The sequence below is a fragment of the Oryzias melastigma genome, linkage group LG12 (genome assembly GCF_002922805.2).
Source record: "Oryzias melastigma strain HK-1 linkage group LG12, ASM292280v2, whole genome shotgun sequence".
NCBI classification, from domain to species: domain Eukaryota; kingdom Metazoa; phylum Chordata; class Actinopteri; order Beloniformes; family Adrianichthyidae; genus Oryzias; species Oryzias melastigma.
In genome coordinates this window covers 15,043,296-15,056,993 of record NC_050523.1, presented here as the reverse complement: position 1 = coordinate 15,056,993, position 13,698 = coordinate 15,043,296, and the positions used below count along the sequence as shown (strand labels likewise).

The 13,698-nt window shown below is 38.6% G+C and overlaps 1 protein-coding gene across 3 annotated transcripts in view; it reads right to left on the bottom strand.

Annotated features, from left to right (window-relative positions):
• Positions 1-242: 242 nt before the first annotated feature.
• fam163ba (family with sequence similarity 163 member B, genome duplicate a) overlaps positions 243-13,698 on the bottom strand; it is a 21,802-nt gene continuing 8,346 nt past the window's right edge. For all 3 annotated transcript variants that reach the window (XM_036214557.1, XM_024298908.2, XM_036214556.1), the window contains 2 exons: positions 6,673-6,788; positions 243-2,644 (listed from right to left, as the gene is read on the bottom strand). In XM_036214557.1, the coding sequence (XP_036070450.1) occupies positions 2,204-2,644; positions 6,673-6,765 (534 nt within the window). In that variant the 5' untranslated portion in view covers positions 6,766-6,788 and the 3' untranslated portion in view covers positions 243-2,203. The remainder of the gene's footprint in view (positions 2,645-6,672; positions 6,789-13,698) is intronic.

The window sequence follows — 13,698 nt, the reverse complement described above, 5'->3', positions numbered from 1 at the left end:
CCCAAGGGTGTTCAATGAACTCAATCTAGTGAGGTCCTTTGGCAAGATCCTTCATGCTAGTGCCTAACTATGTACCCTCAAAGGGGCACATGTCTGGGTCTCCCCGTGCCAGTCCAGCGTAAAAAAAATCTCTGTTAAACAACCTATGCAGACCAGTGGTAACCCCTGATGGGATTTGCCGAAAGGTAAGCAACATTTTTTTCACATTTGCTTGATGAAATTAGTCAAACAGCACAACATTGTGATTTTCACACCATTTTATTAGCAACAAAGTGTCTATTTGTAATATATTAGAAACAAAGACTGGAACGTGTCAGCTGGACGGTACCATGTCTGAAAAACTAAACAGCTGGATCCTAAAATAACAGGAAAAAAAACTTTGATGTAAAAGCAATACTTATTTTTATACACATGATAATAATAATAGCAATATCGATAATAATATATTTTATTATGGCACTACAATTCCTGTGCAATCAGTTTGTATTCCACAAATATGAACAGAGCCGTGGAGGGTGTCTGGATTGGTGATGTCTGACCATCTTTTGACTTTTTGTCCTCACTTTGGGGTTAGCATTTGGACTAAGCAGTGAGCTGTGATGCTGGAAGATGCATTTTGTATTTCCAAAATTGTGTGGAAAGTAGCCTTTCATTCTTCTTTTATTTTTGCAGGTTTTAGGAAGAAGAAGAACGTGGCGCATCTTCAAATAAATAAATAATTGTTGGTAGAATAAACAGAACCCCAGAAATAGATAGATGGCACAACAGCATGTACAGTACCATCTGTCTGAGAGGAAGGATAGGGGGATGGGGGTGTAGAAAGGACAATCCAATCAGCTGCAAGTCTCTGCAACCACCAACGATGTCCTCTCATTTCAAATCAAGCAGTAATTCCTCCCATGAAATCTAGCCACTGCTCCTCCAGTCAGAAAATGAGCCCTCCAGCTCGGCCGGTCAGCCGAGCGCGAAAAAAATAAAAACAAATCTGAGCAGGAACTCTTTGAGTACCTCAGAGAAAGAGCACATTTTTCTCAGTCCAATGGTTTGAGAGGGAGGGGAGAAACAGAAGTGTACGTTATGGCCTGTTAAATATTTATACGTGCCTTTAAGAGTGAATCTTTAGCCCCCCTCCAAAAGAAAATTTCATACATCACATATCCGATACAACACAAGCAAAAGCAGTGAAAGTCCAGGAAAAAAAATCTCTGTGAGAAACTGTAACAAAGATCACACCTAAGAGTTAAAAACAAATTATCTAAATTTATAATCTTTGACTGCAGCCTGCATATCAATCAGGTAAATAAACATTTACAAAATAGTGGTTTTATCTGATCTGCCTGAATTCATCTCTGCCTTTTTTTTTATACTGAAAGAAGTAAGATAAACTCATTGGGACTGTGTTTAACTGAACAGAAATTCTGCAAAAAATTGGATTGAGATGCACATTCATACACACATGCATTCCAGTACAGTCAAATACGGCATGTTTGCACAAAAATTAAGAATTCAGGCCTCTATGTCTGCAAAAACACCCTGATCTCTTTGATCAGAATATAATATGTACACTTTGTTTTGTCTGCAGACACTCAAAGATCCTCCCTTAATGAAATGATTGGGAAAATAGGATGGATTTTTTAATTAATTATGAGCCCTTTTAGTCTAAAAATATTATGGCGTATGTTAAAACTATGCATTATTTCTGTGAGAGGCAGTGAAAGAAGCATGCTCTCCTCTGCACGGGTCGTGAGGGATGTTTCATGACCTCCGTGAGTGTTTGAAATAAACACATCAGGCTGTTGGAAGAGAGAGGATCCTTTCTCACAATCATATTTTGTTGTAGCAGCTGTGTAGGAGACCTGACAGTGAGGTCAGGGGTTGTAGAATCCGGGGTACAGGGCTTGACCAAATTTGTGTTACAAGGCTGAAACAAAATGTACAAATTTTTCTAAAAAGACGAGCTTAAGACAAAGAAAAAATATGGTTTTGATTCTGATCATTTTGATTTTTAAAGATTTTATTAAGCTTCATGCTGGACCGAGTGTAAGATCACAGATCTAAGCATGTTCCTTTTGCAAACAGTCCCTCCATTCTGCAATTAGTGTCTGTTAGAATGAGATTCTTCAGGATGACAGAAAAAAGATCACAAAAAAGTCCAGCTTTGGTCATCTCAACTTTCGAAGACCAAGCTTTGAATGTCAACCAGTCAAACATCGGTGCTGATGCTGCAGCTGCGTTGGAACATCTCCCTCATGGTAACCGACCGTGCAAGGTTTGGTTTCCGGTAGTTGGAAATGTTTACAGGCACTGGCAGGTCCAGACTCTGCTGGTGCTGGATGCCGCGGTAGCTGATCCGCTCGCCTCCGTTCCTCAGCCCATCTGGCGGGTGGTGGAGCTGCGGTTGAGGAGGCTGGAGGTAGAAAGGCAGATCATAGTGTGTGCAAGTGGGGCAAAAGGTCTGGGAGCGTGTCAGTTTTCGAGCCAGTGGAGGGGTGGAGAAGAGGGCAGGGCCATTTGGGATGGAGGAAGCGGCGGCTGTTGCCGCCACAATGTTGTGATTGGAGTGAACCGGCGGGAGGCGCGACGTTACTGCAAAGTCTGGCTCCTCCTCCTCCGACTCCGACTCTTCCTTCTTACAGCAATAATACTTGGGTGGGGAAGAAGTGGAAGATGGGAAGCAGAAAGGACAGAGAAAAGAAAGACAACTTTTGTCAGCATGCATATCTCAATAAAGAATGTGTGATTCAAAAAACAGATTGGAAACATAAAATAGCTTGATGAGAACCTTGTTATATCTGAATATTTGATTATTTTTTCTCTTCCAATTCAAGCTGACCACAAACCCTGAATGGTGCACATCAAGTAAAACCTAAATTAGAACACCTATTTCCATGTAAAAAGCTAAAAAACGAGACGGAGTGTGGCTCAGTGATTTGCCTAAAGGCAGCAACATGTGGAGTGGGCAAACTGGATCAAAGCGCAGATGAACACTCCTCCACCTGAGCCACAGCTGCCCCATCTGTGTGAACTGTGACCGAGCATGAGGCCCTCAGGGAACTGACACAGAGCTAAATGATCTCTGGATCAGGGTCAAATGGAAGAACATGCCAGAGGTACAGTTCTCTCAGCAGCACTTCATTGATTGAGCCCGTCAGGGAGGAGGAAACTTCTCATTGACTTAAACCAGGCTTCCAAGCAGGAAATACCATTTTTCACTGCCTTGGATCAGTTTCTCAGGTGATAAACGCTGAATAAGCAGGAAAAATGTCACATTCTAAATGGGAAGCATTGATAAAAATTGTGTTAATGATGTGAAAAATAAGCTTAACAGGATTTATTATTACTGAAGGTTTTGAGGGAAGCATGTTTTTCACTTGTAGTAGTAAAGTTTAAAAGCACATAAAATATATATATATATTAAAAATATCAATATTTCGAAAGGCTTCTCTCAGTCTTCGATTAAATATGAAACATCCTTTATTTCTTCTTTGGCTTTCAGCTGCTCCCTTTAGGAGTTGCTACAGCCAAGCATGAGCCTCCACACACCACTTCTACGTCCACGTTGATTACATCCATGAACCTCCTCTATCATGGTAGCTCCAGGCTATCATCCTTTTACCAAAATGACTGCTTTCCCTCCTCTCAATCTGCTGGCCTGCATTTATCTTCAAAGCATCCAACATGAGCTGTTCATCTGATGGATTCGTCCCATAGTCTATCCATCCTGAACCTCGACTTCTTTAGCGCTGCTTCCTGTCTCTTTTTCAGAACCCCTTTCTCTGAACCAACATCACCGCAGTCTTCTACACCTTTCCTTTCCTTCCTGATCACACTCTTAAGTCACACATCACACCTGAAACCTTCCTCCACCCGCTCCAACCTGCTGGTACGCAACTCTTCCCCTCTTTCTTAGACCCTATGCGATTCTGGACTGTTGAGTCTGGATGTTTAACCATTCCACTTGAGTTCCTCTCATTCACACACAGATCTGCTGTCTTACTACTGCTGCTGACCTCCAATCCTCTCCTTTTTAGAGCAATCTTCCACCTCTCCAGATGTTCCTCCACCTGCTTCCTGCTCTCACTACAGATCACAGTATCATCTGCAAACATCATGATCCACAGGGATTCCTGGCTAACTTTAATCTCTGTTTATTTTTCTCCAGAAGCAAACATTGCACCTTTGGTTCTCTTCCTTGGCATGAAACCACACTTTTGCTGACAAATATTCACCTCTGACTTCCACCCAGTTTACTCTACTTTCTTCTTTCCTGTAGCTTCATTGTGGCCCATCGGCTTTATTCCTCTGCGGTCTCTATAGTTCTACAGATCTTCTTTAAAATGGGTGCCTCAATACTTCTCCTTAATTCCCCAGACATCCTCTCTCTCACTCAATGATTGGGTTAAACAGTAAGAAACTCTGCTGCCACCTCTCCTAAACTCTTCCACACACCTTCACAGGTGTGTTGTCAGCTGCCTTTCCACCCTTTGTCCTCTTCAGTGTCTTCCTCACTTCATCTTTACTGATCTTTTCTACGTCCTGCTCTATAGGAGACACCTTTTCTACTCTGTGCTTTCTGACATTTTTCTCTTTCATCACTATATCAGAGTTAATCTACCAAAACACTTGTGGAACCTGTAAACACGTTTTCATCCCTTCTCTTGATCACCCAAACCTGCTGCTCATCCTTCCACCTCTGTTTCCCTTTCCTGCACAGATCCACCTCTCTCTCCTTTGTGTTCAACCTGTCCTCGTATGCCCTTTGTTTGGCCTTACAGGTTAGAGCACCTGAACAAGATCTTATCAAGTTGTGTGCTCCTTTCTCCACTCCTATATGGAAAATGGCATGTACTTATGCAGCAAATTTCTACCTTGATTAATGACCAAAGCACTTAACAGTCACAAGTCCCATTCACACATAAACACACACATTCACATAGGGATGGTGGCAGGGCTGTCACCCTCTGCTCCTCTCTTTTCTGGAAAAATGTGTTTACCTCTGCCATTTTCAATTCCTTTAGCAAAAGTCCACTTCCATCTGTCTTTCAACATTAATGTCCTGAACACCAAAGCTAGAAAAACCATAGATCACCTCAATTTATTTTTCTCATTTTGCTCACATCTTACCTGGGGGGCATAACCACTGACAACATTCAAAATCACACCTTTAAATTCCAGCTTCCAATTAATCACTTCATCCGGCACTTGATTCACATCTAAAATATTTTTCATAAAAACTCGTCTTACTGCTGCTCCATTACTCTTTCTATAAAACCTTAAAACCTTAAAAAGGGGTTCACTTTGACACACTCATTTTTTAAAGATTCTTTAAAGGGCCTATGCCATGCAAAAATCCACTTTTTGACCTTTTAAGTGTATTATAATGTTCATTCCTCACTTTAAATAACTCCAAAGCGGTTCACACATTTCTGAGTAATCCTCTAAAAACCTGTGCTGTACACCAGCCCCTCCCAACTAACAAAAATGAGCGAGTTCTCACAAGCTGATGTCACAAAGTAAGAACAGTCCCTTTCAGGAAGAGTCTGTGCTCCCAGAACTAACCCCCAGGCTAACACAATCGCAAAATTTCTCAGCTCAGTTAGCACTGCTGAGCTGCCAGCCCTGGCCATCGCTACAACCAGTGGCCGCGGCATCTGAGGCAGATATATGGAATGCACATCTATCTTTGCAAAGGTTTGGATGTTTGTTTTTGTGGGCACAACGCAGACACAATGATGAGGCCGGCTGTATCATGATGTCATAAAATGGGCGTCACCCACAGGCAGCAAAAGACGGAGCCTCAGAGATTGAAGCGTCTTACTGCCAGGTTAAAAAAAATGTAAAAAATAAATCATATTTCATAAAAAAAATGTTCTTTTGTGTGCTAAGGGTAACATATGATCATATATATGGATATAGTTTATCCAAAGCCTTGAGAAAAGCATGGTATAGGTCCTTTGAAGATTCATTGTGTTTTTATGTTTTCATCATGTTCTTGTGGCATTTTTCTGATGATGGAGGACATAAATAAAGAGAATTAAGCTTAAATTATATTTCTGAGTATTTTCTGAATCAGGAGCAGATGCAAAAAATGCCATTTGAAAAAGACCCTATTTGTTACATCCAAAATACACTGGGCAGGTTACAAGGAGGTTGGAGGTGTGAGAGGCTGTATGCCAGCAGGAGAGAGTGCAAACAGATGGATGTCGGGATCTGGGTGCAGGCTTAATCTGTATCAAGGGTCCCACCTACAACTCATGGGCAAATTTCTCAGGAATCAGTGCTGCTCTACAGAAACTATGTTTTTGGATTTGTGCTAAAAACATCAACATCCTCATTTAAAAAAAAGACTGGTAACGCTATTTAGAAGATGACTGGAGTGGCACATTGATATATATGATGAAAATTTTGATTCAGGTACCCTTATGATTCCAAACAGTTTTCTGACTTCACATTTCCCAGACAGCATGACTGAATTACTTTCTTTTCATACTTTTTTTTAAATTCTGCTGCATTTTCAGTTGCAACACAAATACAGAATTGAGCAACCTTGCAACTAAAAAAATAAATAAAACTGCTGTAACTGATCGCAAGACACAAAGTTTCAAAGAGGAAATCATTATTTCATGAGAGTTTCCCAGTGCCTACGAAAACAAATGCTGAACGCAGCCTCACCTGCAGCCTACAGTAGCACAGTACTGCAATGATAAGGAGTAATATCACTGTTGCGAGAATTCCACCGGTGATGACCACTGTCCCGGCTGTCATTCGAATGGCTCTCCATCAACACCCTGCAAGGACCAGGAGGAGGGGAGAAGGAGGAGAAGCGACACTCCATCAGTACTGTAGCTTCATTAAGTTGATTATAACTGTGTGTCATCTCAGCGGTGCTTATTAAATTATCTAACAGCTAGCAGGCATACAGCGTAATAGAATCATCCTTAAGATGCTGTTTGTAATATGGACAGCGTCTCATGGAGGGAAACTGTCTGTAAGGGAAAGGAAAGTCGGTAATCAGTGGAGGGACAGCAATAAAAAATAAAGCTCTAGCATGACAGGAGAGCAAAGAGGTAAGCGGTGTGAGGGATGGATGGAAATAGACAGCAGGAGATGAAGCAGACATGGAAACATGGAAATGAGGAAGAGTGTGTGGGAGAGAAATAAAGAGGATGTGATGACAAAGGAAACCAGTATGTATGTACGATGTATGGAAAAAAACAGGTTCAGACCAAGAAAAGTGGAAAGAAATGTTACTTTGTATTAACAGACAAAATGTAATTTGTCTATTAATTAATTTTAATGAAATAGAAGACAATTTTGAGACAAACCATAAAATACTTGTAGGGTAAATACAATGTGTTTAATCATTTACACAAGTGTCATATACATCCAATCAGGAGTACAATAAGAAAGAAGGATTAAATAAGATTTTAAGGTTCGAAAAGAATCCAGTACACTTATTGTCCTTAACTCCAATTTAGAAAAAAAAATACTAAGATCCAAATAGTGTTAATATTTCCAAAGCATCATAACTTGTTTTTTTCCTCTGCTTTATTGGACGGCAAAATTAGTCAAAAGATCTTCATTTAATCTGTTCTAAACAATATTTTTTGATTTAAAAAAAAGTTGGAGCATCTCTTGAAGGTAAAATTAACAGATTTTCAAGATACTAGTGATTCATTTTTTATCTCCAAGTTTAATTTACTACATTAATTTGTAACAAAAGTTTTCAGTTGATTCAGTTGGTTCACTCCTTGAAATGATTCAGTGAAATCACCAGCTCTCCAGTATTCCAAAGATCCCCTAATTCATTCATTCCCTCCATCTATCCCTCCATCTTCAGATCCTGTTGCATCCCTTATGGGGTCACAGTGTTCCTGCAGCCAACCCAGCTACTCTTAGGTGAAGGTGCGGTTCACCCTGAACAAGTTACCCTCCTGATGCAGCACCAAGCACACACACACACTCACATGCACACCTAGGGGCAATTTAGAGGCACCATTTAACTAAGACTACTTAAAAACAAGAGAAAACAAACCACGTGAAAAACAAAAGACTAAGAAAAACGAATTCTACCTCAGAAAATGATTCCAGCTAACCTAATAACACCAGGATAGACAGGAAATGGCTCTGTAAAAAACAGGAATAAATCCAGAATAATAAAATAATTCCCAACAGAAATTTGTCCCATTCAATTAAATTGGAATAAAAAAAAAAATAACAAACAGAAAATGATTTTGTTTGACGTTTAATTTTAAATCTGAAAATGCCTCATGATCTTATTGCTTAAAAAATAAAACTGTGTGGTTGATCTGTTGTAGCACACACTTTACATATAGTAATGCATTTTTCCGATATTTTATTACAGTAAAAAGAAATAAGTCCCTATAATACATGATTTTTGTAATGAGATCCTCAAACTTCGATTTGAATTAACATCACAGCTGAGTTGTCACAAATTTAGAAGTGTAATAACAAACGAACATTGTGAAACACCAATGCAAACCTTACTCCATGAAATACAAATCCCAACATTTGACATTCACTGGAGAAAATGTTTCAGAATACCAGCCACAACTCAGCAGAATTCTTGTTAAAGTGTCAGAGCATCTGGAGGAGACGGAGAGGTAAGAAAATCCTTTCATAGACTTTAAAAAATGCAAAGTGACAACTGCAAAAGAAAGAAAGAAAAAAAGAATTTCCAGTTATTGGTGCTGTTTAGCTCAATGCATTTTTGAAAGGAACATCTTATAAAAAAATGGGTATATAATAAATTCTAGTTTGTGATGCAGAGTTTGTCCATCTATAATATTATGTGGAATAAAATAAAGGGAAGAATAGCTAAAAACAAAAATGACGTTTTCTTTTATATCCCATCTTTGCTTCATAATAATTTTGTTGTGAAAATATAAAAAGAAGAAATTATCTACTTCTTGGCATAAAGACAGACTGATTCTCATTGGGTAATCCAGCTTCTTTGAATACATCCCTCAGGCCTGATTCCTAGGTTTGTCTTATGATTACGTAATAAAGCTTTAGTCTTTGTACCGTCTTCTCCACACGTTCATTGGATTATATCTGAATCCTAACAGATGGACTCAGATACCTATTTTTCCTTGATTCCTCCTACAGTCTGGATCTGCTACAGGACCAAACCAACACACTGCATTTTGGATAATTGCCTGAAACCAAAAATAGGACATCAGGCTTGTTGCTAAGCTGTGACTCAATGGTACAGACCGTAATCAGAAGCAAGGATACTGAAGCACAGGCACGTGCTGCACTGTCTCACAACCTAAATAATGAACACATTTCCAACTTCCAATACCATTAATCTGATGTAAAGATGTAGCAACCGCATGCAATGAAAGAATATGAAGCTTAATGGGGTTTTATTATTATGCGGAGGGAAAAATGCAAGTCCTGAACACTAATTTTTGCCTTGAGGAATATGTATGAATATGCTATTCAGCAAACCACCAGACAGCAGTGACCTTCTTGCGCTCAAGCAGCTATAAATGTTCTGCATTCTTCACAGGGTAACTCGGCAGAACTGAAGCACCTTTCGATCTGCTGTAAAATCTTTGGGTTTCTGCGGTACCGCGAGTGTCTACAAAGACAACACGCTGCCCTTCTATCTATCCAGCAGCAGAGCAGCAGCAGTTTTATCCAATCTGCAATCCACACAATCCTGGCTCTGATCGATAGAAAGGAACAATCCAAACTCAGCATTCTGACCTGAGAGACCTAAATCCAACAGGAAGTTGCTGTATTTAAAATATTGATCTTTTTTTCAAATATTTTTTTGGTGCCAGGGACAAAAAAGTGAGCTACATTTTAATGGATTAATAAAATTAAGTGTTAAGGTCTCAGCAGCTTATATATAGTTACTTTATAGATCAAGAATGATAACAGAGAACATTATAATATAATTTGAACAGCAACTACCAATTTTTGGTGTTTTTAACATGTTTCTGTGGCATTTTTCTGATGATATATAAGGAAAATTATGCTTAAAATTGCATTTCTGAAGATTTCTTTGTTTAAATCATCGTAAATCAGGAGCAGACAAAATCTGTTGGAAAAAACTTATTATGTAGAAGCTACGGCGGCATGTCACAGCTCCCTGCTCTGCTCCAATCTCCGGCATCCACTTGTAGACAAATAGATCCATGTCTGAGCTGGATAGCTCTGATATTGACCACTATTTTTGTTTAATCTGTAATGTTCAGTTGAGGGTGTGAGGGGCTGTAAGATAGCTGGACAGAGTGTGAACAAGTAGATGACAGGAAGTGGGGGCGGGGTTACTCTGTACCAACAGTCACACACACAAGTCAGAGATGAATTGAACTCCTGCTGCTCTGCAGAAACTATGTTCTATAGACTAAGAATACTTTTACAAGAAATCAAAATATGTCTGGAGAGTGACTTTAACAAGCTGTTATGTAAAAACTCTCATGAACGAAAATTACTCTCACTTTTCCAGAGAACAAACCCTTCAGACGTGTTTTAATCTTGGCTGACGATGAAAATTCTAAGAACATCTTCAACAGTCGAGTGTAACTCACTGCAGTGAAGAGGAGCCTTTGTTCAGAAAGAAGTGCCTATCCCTTCCCAGATTGTTGAGCAGAGCTCTTAAACAGAGATGACAAGACAATAAACTGCGTCAAGTCTGAAATGATGGAGGGAGGTTCTTTAGTATTCTGAGGAAACTGCAGTCCTTTTGCAAAGAGCAGAGCGCGATAGTGGATTCAGGCCAGTGAAAGGGCAAACTCCGGGCTTGCAGATTTGAAGGGCATCAAAAGTGCAGATGCAGCACTGTAAAAATGCAAATATGCAAATGCACAGATTATTAAATATTACAGGCAGTTCACAATAAACTATTAAATTACTCGGTGGCTTGACTCATCTAACTGTAAATTCCATCAACCCATCCACCCATTCATCTATTCGACTCCTGTACCTGCTTACTCCGTTGGGAGGGTCACGGAGATGCTGGAGGCCATCCAGCTACTGATGGGTGGAGGCGGGGTACGCCAACCGCGCACGCTCACATTTACGAAACATCACCGACTTATGAAGCATGTTTTCAGACAAATCTTTCAACGAGATCAATAAAATTAGAAGCTATGAAATGTAGATATATCATAGAATTACTGCATCTCTCATGTTTTGATCAGGAAAAACAGATGTTAAAAGTACTTTTTGGACATTTTAATAAAATGTCCAAATGATTATATAAAATTTGAAACTTTTTTTTCTAATGTTGTTAATATTAAATACCATTAAAACATTCTCCAGGATTTTCATCTTCATGGAGAGGAGATGCTAACAACTTTCTTTGTTCAAGTTTAGTTCAAGTTTAAAATTGTCACAAAATATAAAAAGCAGCAATTAAAAATAACCAATGGAGGGCACATTAGCAGCTATAAGCAGATATGTGACACAACCAAAAAAAAAAAAACACTTTTCTCTTAGATACAAAAGTGCTATTTTAGGTTAAAAAAACGTAAGATAAAAAGGGAAAAAAAATCTCATATCTTAAAGACCCACTCTGAAAAATTGTGCTTTTATGTTTTTAACATGTTCTTCTACTTTTTTTTATGATGATGAAGGAAATATGTGAAGAAAACTAAGATTAAAATTACATTTCTGAGTATTTCTTCATTTAAATAATTGTAAATTAAGAACAAACAAAAATATTGTTTGAAAAAGCTCTCTGCTCCGCTCCATCCTGATGGATCCACCTGTAGACAACTAGATCCATGTTTGTTTCTCCAGTAATGTTAGATTAGGGTTGCAAGAGGCTTAAAGCAGTACAGTGTTTACAGAGGGATGATGGAAAGTTTGGGCAGGCTAACTCCAAGCCCATGATCCCACCCACAACTGAGAGGCACATTTTTAATGAACTACTCCCGTTCTTCAGAAACTATGTCCTAGAAACTGACACTTTTTAGATTTAGCTAAAAAAGGCATAATTATTAAAAAAAAATACTGGGAACACTTAATAACATTTTAATAATAGTGCTATTCTGTGTAAAAAGAAGTAAGATCAAAAATGAAAACTGTTCACACGTCTTAAGTCAGAGATTTTATTGTCTGATTCTCATTCTTTCTCGATAAGACTTTTATGAGTTTCTGAATAATTGTTCTTCAAATGCTTCTTTTTCTTCCTACAGATGTCTGTCTGTAGGAGGTTCCCCTTTAAACCTTGAACAATTAAAATGAATCACTTTCGAGGAGTGGGTGAAATTACCTGCTGACAGGTGCAGATAACTCACTGAACATTGAAGAAAACATTTGATTGCAGCAGTGATTAAAAAGATTCTTGATAAAGCTTTACATTGAGGGTTCAATTATATTAGTTTTATTCAGATGTGTCGTTTTCATTTTTAAAAATTAAATCAGTTGATTTTAAGTAACTTTCAACTGATTGCAGCTTCAACTTAAGTAGCTAAACATGGCAGATAATTATTATTATTTTTTGAGTTTCCTAATTTATCCGAATATACTGAAGGTAAGAGAGCATGAAAATTAATAAAGGAATATAAAAAAGTTAAGTTGGAAAGTGGAAATTTTAAGGTTTTGTGAGAAAATATATTTATAACTACAACAAATGTGAAACATCTCAATCAAAAGAAGTATTTGATTGATGCAGAAACACACACACATGGGGACATATTTTGGAGCTCCTCTAACCAGATCAGCGTGTGAGGGATGCATTGCTGCACAGTGACTAACAGGGTTAATTATTCAACCACACAGAGAAGCACACACAAATATGCAGTCAAGACTAAATTGTGAAAAAGCACCAGACACGACCAAACCTTTTGACTCAGCTCCTTTTCCCTAGATTTGTCACCAGGAATGACAGGACTTTGAGGCAAAAAGAAGAAATACAGCAAAGACTCGCAAACACACAAACACAAGTACACAGTCACATGCAGTAAGTTTAGTTGTAGCTAACATGCTCAGACAGTGGGCTTTGGAATAAATTGCCATGCTTCAATGAAACATGGCAGGGATCACAGCAGAGGTCTTGCTGGGAATAATGGCTGTTGACAGGCTTTTGGTTTAACGGCAGAGAGGAACACAGCAGGTGGAGGATTCGAGTGGCACACATGAGACAATAACATGCCCTGAGAACAATGGCAACAGTTCTATTACAATAGTTGCTGTCAAAGAGTGAAGTCCCACACAATCTACAGTAAAAAAAAAAGAAAAGACACAGTGCATATGCTGATGATGAAACCGCGGAAGCAGAAAACCTGAGTGTGAATTTAGAAGGGGGGATTTATGCCACAACATTTTGGTTTCTTTTAAGGTTAATTTTACTTATTGTAGATTAACTCATTCGTGAACACATTAATGTGACCTATTAAAGACAAAATACAGTCGAACTGATAACTAATCAACCAACATCATCCAACCTAATGGCTAAAATCCTCCCAATCCTCACACTTCACGGAACATAGTCCTATCTACGGTGGCCCTGAAGTGCAAATCAACCAACAAATCACTCAATGCAAAAAACATGTTAATGACAATTAAATAAGCAAAACAAATAATAATATGAACATTACATTTTAGAAATCAAAACAAAAATCCACTGACATCTATCTCACTGATGATGCTTTAAAACCGTACAATATGTGACTGAAGCAGATAGATCATCGTTAGAAATTGTTTGTTTTAGACCAT